The 15616-nt window shown below is 35.6% G+C and overlaps 1 protein-coding gene across 25 annotated transcripts in view; it reads left to right on the top strand.

Moving 5' to 3' along the window:
• The window catches only part of LOC110021618 (protein tas-like), a 34594-nt gene extending 19482 nt beyond the window's left edge, over positions 1–15112 (top strand). For 6 of the 25 annotated variants that reach the window (XM_020720190.1, XM_020720214.1, XM_020720331.1 and 3 more), the window contains 2 exons: positions 2821–2875; positions 14622–15112. In XM_020720190.1, the coding sequence (XP_020575849.1) occupies positions 2821–2875; positions 14622–14782 (216 nt within the window). In that variant the 3' untranslated portion in view covers positions 14783–15112. Of the gene's footprint in view, positions 1–2820; positions 2910–3202; positions 3546–7885; positions 8095–14621 lie in introns of those variants that run through there. The other 19 variants (XM_020720275.1, XM_020720259.1, XM_020720248.1 and 16 more) reach the window with 13 other exon arrangements.
• The last annotated feature ends 504 nt before the right edge of the window (positions 15113–15616 follow it).

Genomic DNA, 15616 nt, shown 5'->3' with positions numbered 1-15616 from the left:
AAATATTGCTGAAATTCAAAGGGGCTTAAAATAACGACACTTTTAACCAATAAAACAACGACACAATATAGGAAGTAAATGACAAACGACACAATTAACACCCTAGGGGAGGACGACGGAGCTCCGTGGTGGCTGGATAGCAGGTGTAGGAGATGCTTGGTAGTTGCCGGTGTAGTGGAAGGTTTGGACAGGGGCTGGTTGGCATCCTTGGAAGGTGGAACCGAGAGCCGGTAGCAGCTAGGAGGAGGATGGCGACAGTTGGCTGGAAGGTTGATGACGGGCAGCAACAATGCTAGAAGGAAGTGGAAGGCGGTTGGGAAGTTGGAGGCGACATAGAACAAGAAACGGGATATGTGGTGGCCGACTGCGGCGAGATGTAACGATTGGAGCGGCGGATGAGGATTTGGAAGGGAATAGGATGAAGAGAGTCACCACCTCAGAAGAGAGATATAACCAGAGTACCACCGAATCCCTCAAATACAACCCTTGAAGGGAAAAAATGGACGCCGGCAACTGTCCTGACAGAAATATGAAATTTGAAAGACAAAAATTTAACCCTAAGACAACAAACAACATATTTATAACAAGTACAATTAGTTAGAATAGGAAGGAAATAAAATTAGAAAGAGAATAGAAAAAGACAAAAGACAAAGAGGAAAAAGGAATCACAGTACTATAGCAACTATAATATCGCGACCCAAACTCCTACTTCAATCTCCCTGGGTTGGGGGAGCTTTGACTTTATTCGTTGAAGCTTCTGGTTTCTTGTAGCACAGAGTCAAGTTTGCCAAGTTGATGACAACAGAGATGTTGCAATCCCCCGGGATGTTGTATTTGTTGTCATTCCACAACATGTCTTGATAGAATAGATATGCGTCCTCTCTTGGCACATCATAAGTTGGAGCTGCATATATATGTAGATACTTGTAATGTAACTCTTGAGCTCTTAAGTCTAAAACCTTCTTCTTCTACTTCTCGTACTTGGGAAAATGTAGCTGATAAGCCAATATATGTGGAGAAATCAACTCTGTGGTGAAATATATGGCAGACTGCGCCACTTTTACTAACAATCACTCAGGAGAGACCTCTTCCTTTTCACTAATAGGACCTGAAACCCATTGAAAAATTTCTTTCCCCATCAGACTCCTAAGACAGATCTTCATCATGTGGTTCATCCCTCCCGTCTAGACATCTGATGATGGGTGTCATGCTGAACTGAATTCAATATCTGAATAACTCCATGTAATCTTCCTGACGTGGCACAAAAGGGTCCCTTTTTTGACACGTTGGACCTCCCTTAGAAGGGACAACTCGGGAATGAGTTTATATATTTTAATGGACTGAATTTATTTTATCAGGGGTTACCATGCCTCTGTTGTCAGTTTTTTGAAATCAAGACTGCCTTGGACACTCACTATGAAGTCTGTTAGAGTCTCTCGCACGGCCTGAGCTGGAACTATGTGCATCTTTTTCTCCTCAGATGGAAGCTGGTCATCCTCATTTGTGTCATCACCGTTTTCAATGTTTAATGTGTTATTACCCAAATTTTCACGCTTTGCTCAGTGAAACAGACAAACTTCCTAGTTGTGCAGTCTGTTTCAACATGCCCAAATCCGTGACACTTCCGGCTAAGACATATTTAGGGTGCTGATTGGTTCCACTTGTTCTCCTCTCTAAATCAACTTTTCCTCCGACGGGGTCATCTTGGGTGTTCTCGTGGGTGTACCATGACTGTGAGGTGCCATTTTCAAATACTAAATGCTTCATTTTTATTTTAATTATATTTTAATTATAAGATACAAGTTGACTCATTTTTGTGCAATTGTCTTAATGTTGGGATCTAAAGTGAAGTATTTTTTTAATAAAATCTTGATCTAAATGTTGGGCTCTAAAAAGTCAGTATTTTTAATTGAGAACAATATAAAATGAGAATGTCAAGGTGAATTTGTGACAAAATTAGAAAGGATAAATTAAAGAAAGATTATATTAAAGGAAAAGTTTGAATGATTTTAATCGAATATAATATGTTTGAAAAAAAACTTAGTTGGTTTGGACATGTACAATGAAGGATATAAAATGCACTCGTTAGATGAGTTGATAAAATTAGTGCTGAGAGGATTACGTAGGAAATTGGGTGAACCAATGGTTTCATAAATATAGGTTGCTCAAAATGGTTATTGAAGAATAAGGCTTAATACCTTAAATAATATTTGAATATTTGAAAAAAAAAAATGAAAATGTGGATTCCTGACACAGTTCCCAAATAGTTGGGATAAGGCTTTTAGCTAGTTACGATGATGATAATGATGATGATGGCTGTCTGCAAGAAAACTATGATAAATATCTGTTTTTATGTCAGCTGTTTCTCAAAGCTTGCTATTGCTGAGTTCATTCAATTGAAAATTGAAATGAATAAGGTAATATGCTTTTGCAACGCTCAATGAATAAGAGCCTTTGGGGAACAAACAAAGCTTAGAGTTGCTGTTTATTTTCTACATTTAAAAAGAATGGCTTTACTTCACTTTTGAAAGTTCAAAGTCTAATAATTCTATGCACTAAATGACTGTACACAAGCAACACAAGTTTACCTTTTGCAACGGACCATTTTTTATCCGATTGGTCTGACAAATATTACATAAAGTTCCACGTCATGATCTCATTATGCTATTCTTATTGGAAGAGCTGAGCTTGATCTATGCGAACTTGCCTTCTTCTTGCATTAGTCTTGTTAGATGAATTACTTGAGCAACCCCTGCATCTCTTGGATCATTTTTTTCATAAGTTGAATTAATGAACAAAAGTTATTGCTTTTATTTGTAGGAATACATTGTCATTGCCAAAAAGTTTGGCATTTCTCCTACATGTCTTGCAGTTGGTATGTCATCCGAAACTTCAACTGGGTGATGCATGTAAATATATATACATCTCTGTTTTATTCGGTTCACTTTATATTGCAGTTCCAATGCATTTAAGAATCTTTCTGTTGGTTCGAGCATGTGCAAATAAGAATAGTATAATGAGATCAACAATTGTGTTCAAATATGACATGGTATCATAGCTTGAACAACAATAATTAAATAATAGAAGTTTCAGTTTTTTTGCCTAACCATGTGTCGCGACCAAACTGATTTTAGTTTGGTTCAAGCATATGGAAATTGAAATTATTTAACCATTTGATCTTAATGTATGCGATTTCATGCAGCAGTCCTCACTCCAGTGAACCCTCGATGCTATCTTTTTTCATGCAGAAGTGGAATTTCAGACTTGATGATCAAGTTGCCTGCTATATGGAAATGAAGTCGAATCAAATCACTTGGTTTAAGACTTGTTGAACCGGCTCGTTGTCTCTTCAATCCTCGAACAAAGCGGTTAACCGCTCGATTTCTAGAGAAAGTTTGAGTTCTTCCATTTATTTCCTGCAATTACTTTGGTATCATCTCCTCTGTCCCATCTGGAAACAATTTGGCTTATTGGATTGCTCGGACCAGACGACGTGATCACTCATCATTGAGATTCATTGATTAAGTCTCGTTGAATATTGGGTGGTAATCATGATCGTTGAACAAAACATCTTACGACAAAGTTTGATTTCATATATTGCTAAAACTACTAATGAGAAGTTAAATGGTATCCATTACTTTTATTGATGTAAAACTGTGAGACTGTACATGAGGAATATTTCTCAAGAGAGTCGCCTCATTAATAAGCCACCTCTGAGTGGATAAGAGTTGGTTCCCAGTTCTTGATACAAATACGAAATTCTATCAAACTTGATCAATTTAGTTATATCACTCATTGTGACTATGTTAAAGATGCGATGAAGGAATTAGCATTTGTGTTTTCTAGGAGAAAATATTTCTCGAATCTTTGATGTTTGTAAGGAGTTCTACCAAGCTGAACAACATGATCAATCAATCAACACGTATCACATGCACTTCAAATGTGTTTATGAAGAATTGAATGCACTATTGCTTTTCAGTGTTGATGTCTGGATTCAACAGGTTCACAAGAACAAATGACTGTTAAATTTTCTAGCTAGTCTCAACTCTTAGTTTGAATGCATTAAATCACATATCGTATCTGATCCTTGAGTTACTACTTTAAGGAAAGCATATACTAGAGTATCACGCATTATTTCGAGCTCTTAGGCTTCATCTGTACAACTTAGTGTTCTTGCTAGCTAGAAAAATGCAAACACCAGTAAACCTCAGCAAAGTATGTCGGAACTCCAAATTCTAAAAATCAAGGCTTTAATGTAGTTTGCTACCACTGTCATGAACTTGGTTTTACAAAGTGATTGTGTTCAAAACTTTCTCAAGAAGAATCAAAATGCCTTTAGATCACAGTCTGCTCACTTTGTCACTGCTAATGGGCCTCCCAAGGTCAGACTCTGTCGATTTCTGCGAATGAATATGTTAAATTTATCCAGTTTCAAGCATCCAAGAAATCTACCTTTATTACTGCCATTGCCAAGTCAGGTATCAATGATACTTTCCTTATCTCCTTTTTCATACAATAGGTCATTTATTTTGGTGCTACATATCACATGATAGGTAACCCAAACTTTTCCACCTTTCATAAACATATTTTTTCGATCACCTTAGCAGATGGATCTACCTTTAATGTTTTTGGTTCTGGCACCATTAATGTTACTCGTACATTGCCTTTAAATTTTATCCTCAGTTTACTTTTTATAATTGTCTCTACTTGCAAAATTATACTTGCTTTTAATTGTTGTATCTTATTTTTCGTGCTTATTGTCTTTTTCAAAATTTTATGATGAAGAAGATTATTGGTAAAAGATGAGAGTCGGGGGGATATATATTATTGGAGAACAAACTACCTCGATCCATAGCATGTTCCAACATCTTATCTCTTTTTGAGGTTCATTGTAGATTAGGGCATCCATCACTACTAATTGTAAAATGGTTATACTCTCAGTTTCAACAATTATCGTCTTTAAATTGTGAGTCGTGTTAATTTGCTAAGCACTATCGTTTGTGTCTATTCTCAAAATTATAAAAAGTCTGGCATAGTTTTGAGCTGGTTCATTCTGATGTATGAGAACCTCGTCCTGTTTCATTTAATGGATTTCGATATTTTGTCACTTTTATGGATGTTTTTTCTTGTGTGACTTGACTTTACTTTATGAAATCTTGTACGTAGTTATTGACATATTTTCGATCCTTTTGTGCTGAACTTAAAACTCAATTTGATGTTTCAGGCAAATTTATGAGTAATGATAATGCAAAGAATATTTTTTGTACCATTTCTGACACACATGACACAAACTGATATGCTTCAGCAATCATCATGTGTTGATACACCATCCCAAAATGGAGTAGCTGAAAGGAAAAAATAAACACCTTTTGGAAATGACGAGAGTTCTTTTGTTTCAAATTAATGTGCTCAAATGGTTTTGTGTTGATAGAGTTTCTATTGCATGTTTTTTGATCAATCAGATGCTTTTTACCGTTTTACAAAACCAGAAACCCTACCAAGCATTATTTCCAATTAACCTCTTTCTCCTATTGAACTAGGTATTTGGGTATACTAATTTGTTTGTGATAACAACCCCCAATTTAGAGTTTTCTAAACTGAATCCTAAGTCATTAAAATGCATTTTTTAGGAAAAGTGGTTTGTAAAAAGGATATCAATATTTTTCTCTTAAACATGCACATGGTTTCTACTAAAGTTACCTTTCATAAACAAATCTCATTCTTTGGTGTCATCATTACCTAAATTCTCACAAGATTCTGATGAGTTGCTAATGTATCGTATCATCAATTCAGATTTTGATTCAGCTTTACTTTCACCACTAGCACCTCAGCCTAGACCACCTATCACTAATGTTTATTTTACAAGACCTCTCCCCCCGATCCTTGTCCGACACTATATTATCTGCTTAAAGGAATCCTCTTCCTAGCGTGTTTGATCTATCTATTGCTCTTCAAAGAGGTAGACGTCAATGTGTCTATCTCATTTTCTCTTATATTAATTTTAACCAGTTATCTTTTACTTGTTCTTTTATTGATTCTCTTGATTCTATTGAGATCTCAAAATCTGTTCAACAAACCCTATCTCATTATGGGTGGCATGCAATGATACTTGATGAAATGATTGCCTTGACTGAAAACAGAACCCGAGAACTTGTTGAACTATCTTATGGAGAGAAGGTTGGTTATAAATGTGTCCTTGCAGTTAAATTTTATTTTGATGGATTTGTTGCTCTTCTCAAAGCTCAGTTGATTGCTAATCGCTATGCTCAAACTTATGGGATTGACTACGTGGACACGTTCTCTCCAATAACTATGTTAATCTCGGTTCGCCTTGTTCTGTCATTGGCTGCAATGAATAATTGACCGCCCTGCTTCAACTTGATGTGAATGTCTTTCTTTATGGTGATCTTTTAGAAGAGGTATGCATGGAGCAAAATTTCTTGGGTTTGTTGCTCAGGGAGAATCTCATTATATGGATTGAAACAAAGTGCTTGAGCATGGTTTGGAAATTCAACCAAGCATTAGAAGAGTTTGGGATGTAAAAAAGTAAAAGTGACGATACTGCATGCTGCAAGTAGTCTGTCCTAGAATAATTCTTCTAGTGGTGTATGTTTATGATATTATTATTGGAAGCAATGTGCTCTGAATCTTAACAATAAATCATTTCTCTAAAATCAGTTCAACACTAAAGATCTGGGTGCCTTGAAATATTTCTTGGGGATTGAGGTATCAAGGATCAAGAAGGGTATCTTTCTATTTCAAAGGAAGTATGTCTTGGATTTATTAGCAGAAATTGAGAAATTAGGAATTAAACCATGCAATACTCCTATGTTTTTTAATCAACAACTCACCAAGGATGGAGAGCCTTTTAATAATCCAGAACGATATAGGAAGTTCGTAGGAAAATTAAACTACCTCATAGTGACTTGCTTGAATTTGCTTATTCAGTTAGCATTATAAATTAGTTCATTTCTTCCCCCATAGTTCATTATTGGTCAACTTTGGTACAAATACTATGTTATCTCGAAGGAGTTCTTGGATAAGGTATTTTGTATCAGAATCATGGGCATAAAAATATTGAATGTTTCTCATATGTAGATTGAGTAATTTCCAAGATTGGTCGAATATCTATTACTGAATATTGTGTTTTTGTTGGTGACAATTTGTTCTCATGCAAAAATAAAACAAAATGCAGTGTCATGATCCTATGCAAAATTTGAGTATTGAGCATGACACAAGCTCGAAGTAAATTGATATAGATCTTTCAATTGTTGACTGTAATGGGTTTTAAGATGACAACTCCGACAAAACAATGGTGTGATAACTAAGCCGCAATTCATATTGTCTTAAATTCTATCTTCCATAAATGAATTAAATACATTGAGATAGATTGTCACTTCTTTTGTGAAAAGGTTCAAAAAATTTGATTTCTCCTGCTCATGTAAAGATTGGAGAACAACTAGGGAACATATACAACAAGGCCCTTAATGGAGCTAGGGTTACTTATATCTGTAACAAGTTGGACATGATGAGTATCTATGATTCAGTTTGAGGGGAATGTTATGGAAAGTAATATATTAGGAAAATTGTATGTTAGGAAGATTAATATTAGGTATCTAATTAGGAGATCTAATCACAAGATTTTTTTTTTTTATATTAGAAATATACGTAATCTCTAGAGATGGGAGTGTGTATAAATATGTAACATATGTGTTGCCTCCCTTTACGGTTCTAAGCATATTACATTTAGTGTTTTCTTTTAATCTTTTTAATCTTTCATTATGAGCATGTTTACTCATTTTATTTATCTTCTACTCGTCATTGCACATGTTCAATTCACCTAAATTTATTTATTGTTATGTTCAATTTCTTTTCTATCTCCCAGTGAGAATCTTGGCACAACAAAATCAAAGAATGTCCATATATTGAATCAAGTGGTGGACGTCTACTTGATAAAGGTGTAGCCTACTACATACAGTTGGCCTCTCGGTGTAGATGGTAGAGTATGCTTAGTCAATTAGTTTTGGCTTGACGTAGCCGACTGATAATGTTATAGGTGATCAGTCAACCCGCATGATAAGGGCTGTTTCCCCGGTACAGTTTACAATCACGTCCTGCCAAAGAAAATGATTTACTCTAGTCAATCACTATCGAAATTTGGTAGAGCCGACTCCTTGAGGTAGTTGGCTCAATTTGATTTGATTTAGTTATGCTTTATTAATAATGCCATCTCCAAGCTACCTTGGCATGGTACGCTTTGATCAATTCAAACTTTCTAATTCTCATCACCGCAATAACCTAAGATCTAAGAGAAGGTTATTATATTGATGTTTTTTGCCTAAATCTTATTATAGGATGGGCTACTAAATGCTTTCATTTTCAATTATTTAACTCCCACACAATCTTGAAAGTCCCGGTCTTAAAAATATGTCCTTATTTTACTGTTAGCATGTTCTGTATATTAATGTTGGTGGAGTGTCGACCCCAAGTAATAGCGGCCCACACATGTTGGAAGTTTGCCTGTAATGACGCTAAGTAATGTTAGGAAGGTGGTCGAATAGTGGTTCAAGTTTTGAATCTATGATATGTGTTGCATGCAAAGACTAGAGCTAGTTGGTATCTTGCATGTAATGACACTAGACAAGGATTCATGGATTAAAGAGTGTGTTGGAAAATTATCCTTTTTGATGTTTAAGATGGATGAGGTGGTGGAGAGTTGATTTTGAGTTTATGAGATGAAGCCTTTAGAGTGGTAGTGTTGTTGGAGATCCAATATTAGCTTGATTTGTGTTAGTATGGGCTGAATTGATATAGCTCTTTATGGAACTGGTTTAATGAAAGCTAAATAAATGGAAATAGAAGTTACAGACTATTGTAAGATGTTGATATGCATATCTAGTATAAGAAACGGTGGGTCCACTATTACATTTGAGAGAGAGAAATTATTCTCTCTTAATTATTCATTATTATGTTTTTTTTTCTTTCTTTTTTATCACGATGACTTGAATTTCCCCCCAATAGTATGAGGGTTAGTCTAACCTGCATATATATTTGTTATTTTGCTTAATGAAAAGTTCAGAGTTTTTCCTCTAAATTTTACATGGTATCAGAGCTACGGAAGAAACCTTAGATCTCCCCTCAGTTTCCAGAATCCTCCTTGCAATTTGCAGACCCTTCCTAGCTCCTTGCTCCTTTTGCCTGGATTTTCATGATCGGGTCTCTTCAATTTCTCTGCCTCCAGTTCTGCAGCAACAATCCGATGAGTTCGAGATTTTTTCTTTCTATCGAAAATCCATTCCATCTGGCTAGGTTCGAACTTTCTGTCACTCTTCGGAGTTACAATGTCGGTGCGCAGGTGGAATTGCTATAAGAAGTGAGTGGCGCCGACGGTGATCGACGACAATTGACGAGAGATGGCCTACGCCTCTCAACTACTATTGGTCGACGGATCTCGAGACAACTTTTTGAACAAGAAATGTTCAAACCTAGATAAAAAGCCATCAGGAAGTTCGATTTCAACAAACTTACAGTTAAGCTGATTGATTCTACGAGACAGACCCAGTGATATCAAACTTGGTTAAATTCAAGTCAAATCAAACTTAGATCAAGCCATTAAACCACACTTGAAAGTTTTTCAGATATATTTGGTAAGTCAAACAGATGTCGAATCTGGTGTGCTCATGATTAAATCGAGCGTCTCGATAAGATGAATCCAAAGGCCTAAGATCGCTCAATTTTGACATCATTAAGGAACTTAAATATCTATCAACCGTCAGCTTAGAGAAAACTCTTTGGACCTTTTGATCAAAGTGGTTCATATTCCTACATTAATTGCCCCCAAAACTCTATAAATAAAGCCCCACCTCTCTCTTGAGATGGGGAGGTGAGAGCTTGAGGTCTGAGGAAAAACTTGAGGCTTTAAGAAGAAATTGAAGTCCAATATCGCTCATGCCGCCGTTGACCACTGTCAATCACTACCTCTCCACTGTCGCCGATCGTCGTCGACCACAACCAATCGCCATGGACCACTGCTGACCATTGTCTATCATCACCTATCGACCGCCGTCGATTGCTATTGGTCGTGGTCTCTTCCTTGCGACAAGTTCATCCGCACGTCGACGTTGTAACTTGAGAGACCTTGTAACTATTTCTCGTTTGTGGGACAAGTGGTCACAACTGTAATCAACATTTTATAGTTGAACTCTTTAGTTGGTTCAGACCCTGTAGTTTTTTCTTTTATGAGTTTTTCATGTAAAAATTTTTAGTGTTTCTACTGGTTTTATTTTATCTAAGTGTGTGCTGAATTCTCGTGTAATTCTAAGACGATAATCAATTACTCTACCGCCACGAATATTATAGCACGCATAAGTGTTGGAGAAAATCAAGTTAATTGAGCATCAAAGGAAAACAAGTTTCATGAACATAGTTTATTCAACAAGGAATAACTTGAAACTCTCAAAAGGCTTTTAGGATAATATTTTGAGTTTTCTACTAGTCTTCTAACACATCAAAGTAGACTTTCGTTTGCTCTTGTTTCTTTCTACAAGAAGAATCGACCTTGGATAGTGGACTCTGGAGCATATGATCACATCATATGTGATATCACTATTTTTCAATCATTCCATTATTTCAAACACCATGTTTTAGTTAGAATCACGAATGACTCTTCTCTCATCTGTTGAAGGAAGAGGAAGTGTGAAATCACAAAGAATTTTATTCTTCAAGCTGTCTTTTTTGTTCCCAGAATTCACTGCAATTTGCTATCTATTTTAAGCTCACTTGTGAGATGAATTGTGTTACTAAATTCTACCATAATTTGTGTAAATTTCAAGTGATGGACTCGGGAAGGTGATTGGCAGTGTTGATTTATATTATGGACTTTATTTGCTTATTAGGACTTCCACTTCAAAAGGACCATCTAATCATTCACAATCTCTTGATTCAAGTCTTGTATTTGAGTCTATTTCTCATGGGAGTAAGTTATGATATTTTCATTTTGGGCATCCTAACTTCTATAATATCATAAATTTTATCCTCAATTATTTATCAATAAAAAAAATCTAGTACTTATCTGTGTGAAACTTGTCAACTTGCTAAACATACTCGACAAGTGTATCCAAGCTTGAAATACAAACCAACACATCATTTCATGGTTTATAGTAATATCTAAGGGCCCTCAAAAAGAAAAAAAATATAAATGGGGCTAGGTGGTTTGTCGTCTTAATTGATGACCACACCATAATCACTAGGATCTTTCTCATGAAGAAAAAAAATTAAAACTGTCAGCATATTTAAAACCTCTCACAACATGATTCTCGAACATTTTCAGAGCAAAATTCAAATTCTCATAATTAATATGCAAAAGACTATTACAACTCTACTCTTGGCACTTATCTATCTAAGAATGATATTATTCATGTAAGCTCTTGTATTGACACACCCATCAAAATATTGTAACTGAGCGAAAGAACAAACACCACTTATAATTAGCCCTATCAATTCTATTCACTAACAATATGCCCAAGCACTTATGGGGTGATGCAACATTCATATCCAACTATCTCATAAATAGGATGCTCAACATTGTGTTAACTTTAGCAAATCCATCAACACCCTGCTAAAATTCTACCCAAATGCATCCACCTCTAACCTACACAATTTGTGGTTACATTGCTTTTGTTTATCTACATCAACCTAATCAGATCAAACTTGATCCTAGGTCAATAAAATGCATCTTTGTGCGCTACTCTTTAAACAAAAAGGGATATAAATGCTACTCACAGAAACACAAAATTTTACAACTTCATGGATGTCACATTTGAAAACCAACTTTATTACCCCAAATCTAACATTTAGAGAAAGAGTTGGAGAGAATATTATATTTGGAATATCATTCAGGAACCATAAGCTTATCTCCCTCGTATCCCTGATGAACCTACTCTTGTCTCCATCATCACAACTCAAGCTGAAAATGAACCTATTACTCCACTAAATCCTCTCACGGCTTCCACCAAGAACCAATAACTCCATGTTTACATCATAAGGAAAAACCAACTGAGCATGTAGTAGACAACATGCAAAATTAGGAATGCAAATCACCGGAACCAACTCCACACACCCAAGTATTCACACACAGGTTGGTTCAACAAATCATAAACACTAAGAGGAAGGAGCACAAGAATGCACAAAATACCCGATAGAAGAATTTTTGACATGGAAAATTATCATTCTCTTATAAATTTTTTGTTTAGAACTTAGATAATGTGCAAGTGCCAAATTCCAAGAGGCTTTATATATTCCTGTTTGGAAAAGGCTGTGGAAGAAGATATTTTTGTTTTTGAAAAGAATTTTACCTGGATAATAATAACTCTGCCACCTGGGAAAAAAAAACTACTGGGTGCAAATGGGTATTCATTGTTAAATTCAAAGCAAATGTGAGCATAAAAAGGTTCAAGGCTAAACTTGTAGCAAAAGAGTTCACTCAATCTTATGGGATCAACTACCATGAGACATTTGCATCAGTGGTGAAATTTAACGCAGTAAGAGTGTTATTGTCATTGACAATCAACCATGACTGACATTTACATCAGCTAGATATTAAAATTGCATTTTTCAATAGGGATCTTGGGGAAATAAGTGTATATGGAGATACCTTCAAGGTTAAAGAACAGATCAAATAATCAGGTGGTGTGCAAATTAAAGAATATATTATATGGGCTGAAACAATCTCCCAGAGCATGGTTTGAAAGGTTCACCGAGATTAGTATTTTCAATGAGTTCTATCAATGTCAAGCTGATCACATGTTTGTGAAATCAAATCAAGGATGTTAGTCGTTCTTATTGCATATGTAGATGACATTATTTTTACAGGTAATGACTTAAGGGAACTTGAAATAATTAAAAGAATAATGACTTCTAAGTTTGAGATAAAAGGTCTTAGAACTTTAAGATACTTCCTGAAAATGGAAGTAGCTAGATTTATTGTAAAAATTGTCATATTCCAAAGAAAATTTATTCTCGACTTATTAAAGGGGACAAGAATGTTGGGATGCAAATTAATAGATACTTTTATGGTTCCCAATCGACGAGTATCAAAAGGATAGGATAACACCTCAGTAGAAAAAGGGAGTTATCAAAGATTTATGGGAAGATTTATTTATCTGTCAAATACAAGATCTGATATTGCTTGTTCTATGGGTGTAGTGAGTCAACATGAACAATGATCCAAATGAAGATTATTTAGAAGCGGTCATTCAAATCTTGAGGTATTTAAAGATGATTCCAGTACGTGAATTGATATTCAAGAAGACTAAGAACCGTGACATTGAGTTCTATATTGATGCTAGCTGAGCAGAGAACTGACTGGTAGAAGATCTATCACGGGTTACTGTTCATTTGTATGGGGGTAACCTTGTTACTTGGAGAAGTAAAAAACTGGTGTGGTGGCAAGAAGCGGTGTAGAATCTGAGTATCGTGTCTTAGCTAAGACACTTGGAATTTGTGAAGGGATGTGGCTAAAGAAATTATTGGTGGAACTTCACATGGAGAACCAAAACACTATTAAGATGTTCAGTGATAGTCAATCAACCATCAGTATTTTAAAGAATCTGGTGTATCATGATCTAACCAAACATATAGATACTACCAAGCACTTCATCTCTGAGAAGGTAAATGGAGGGGTTGCTCAACAAAGCTGTATTTCAACTCAGTATCAGATTGCTGACATTCTTATCAAGGCTTTTCTTCGGAACCACGTCAGTGATCTCATCAACGAGTTTGGGATGTATGACATATACAACCCAATTTGAGAGTGAGTGTTGATCTAGTTTAGGAAATCGTGGGTTCGCTATTACATTTGAGAGGGAGAAATTATTCTCCCTTAATTATTTATTATTGTGTTTTTATTTGTTCCTTTTTATCATGATGATTTGAATTTCCCTCAAATAGTATGAGGGCTAGCCTAAGCTGGATATATATTTATTATTTCGCATCATGAAAAATTGAGATAGTTTTTTTTCTCTAAATTCTGCATAAGGTATAAAGTTATGATATGGAATATGCGGACATTTTTGGAGTGGTTAATAATAGGTTAAGAAATTGCCAAAGGTTGACTAGTCTTTAAGTGCATGCAATGGGGGTTTGATGTTTTATAATGCTAGTGGTGGCTAAGATGGAAGTGTGCTGCTGGTTTAATGGTTGTTTATATTGCAAGGGATGTGTTAAATTGTAAGGAAGAGTTATTGGCTGAATACGGATGTGGTTTATGGGTGAAATTTAAGGTTTGTGGGGACTAAGTGAACGGAGATGAGTTATAGGGAGGTTTTCAAGCTACTTGCGTGATATTTCGGGGCTTATAGGAGGGGTAATAAGGTATAGGAGGGGTAATAAGGTTGCTAAGAATTTTGCTCTCTAAATTATGCTCTTGATAACTTTTCTTGATGTTCCGCTTGAAGTATGATATTAATTAATGATTCCAGAATTCTGTGTATTTTTTTTCCATCATCCCATAATTCATGATATGAGTTTAAAAAAAATGTAAATTTTCGTGTAATGCTTTCACATTTTATATTTTTAAATTTTTTGTAAAGTCTTAACGGGCATGTTCCTATGCAATATATCAGCTTTTGTGCTGGGTCATCCTCTTATCAGCTGTGCGGTGTTCGGAGCAACCAAATCTTGGCAACTAAAGGAGGTGGTCAATGCTTCAAAAATCCATCTTTCTGCAGAAATAGTTGCCCAGATCAACAAAATACATGCCACATATCCAAATCCTTGTCCTTGATCAGCGTTCTGTTATATGTGTGATGTTTTGCCGGCAATATAAGTGTTGCTCATGCTCGCCTGCCTTGATCGGAGCAATGTGCATCCAACCGTCGGCCTAACCTAGCCATGGAAGCCCACTTCAACAGTAAATAATCAGTTCCCAGCCCACATTGGCAGCACATAGGTGACATTTTCATATTTTAGGGTTGTGAAGTGTTAAAATGGTCCCTTGACTTTTTGTAAGAGATAATTTTAGTCTCAGAATTTATAAAAATGTCAAAATAGTCTTTGTATTCTTTTAATTGAGACTTTCAATTAAACTACTCGTTGGACTAATTTAGCTCTTTTATAGAATTCGGAAATTAAATGATCCAATGGAAATAGTTAAAGGACTATTTTGGTACTTTTTAACAGTTTGTTGTTTCCTTAATATTACATGCATTAGTGGGTTTGGCTTATAGAGTTTTTTGTTATACTTCGTCTGAAATGGCTTTGTAGGCTTAATGCAGATAGGTTTTGAGATTAGTTTCACTAAGAAAACTGTTTTATGACTTCCTGTTAATAAGCTACTGTTGCAGGCCTGTCTGGTAATGAGCTATTTGACTTAACCTACAAGGATTTGCTGCTTTCAAGCAAACCTGCTGCATGTATTATAATTATCTCTGTTTTTCAGTTAGGATTTCACATATTAGGTTAATACAGGTGGCTATGGAGGATTAAAGTTAGGGTTAGGGTTAGGGCTAGGGTTAGGGTTTAGGAAGAGGAGGCTGTGGGGATTGGAATAAAAGAAGTTGGAGAAGGGGTTGAAGCCTACGAGAATTCAATTATTTATCATCAAAAACTACTCTCTCAG

The sequence above is a fragment of the Phalaenopsis equestris genome, unplaced genomic scaffold, assembly GCF_001263595.1.
Source record: "Phalaenopsis equestris unplaced genomic scaffold, ASM126359v1 Scaffold000002, whole genome shotgun sequence".
In the NCBI taxonomy this organism is placed as follows: Eukaryota; Viridiplantae; Streptophyta; class Magnoliopsida; order Asparagales; family Orchidaceae; genus Phalaenopsis; species Phalaenopsis equestris.
Note: the sequence above shows the minus strand (reverse complement) of the source record. Positions and strands in the feature narration are given on the sequence as shown.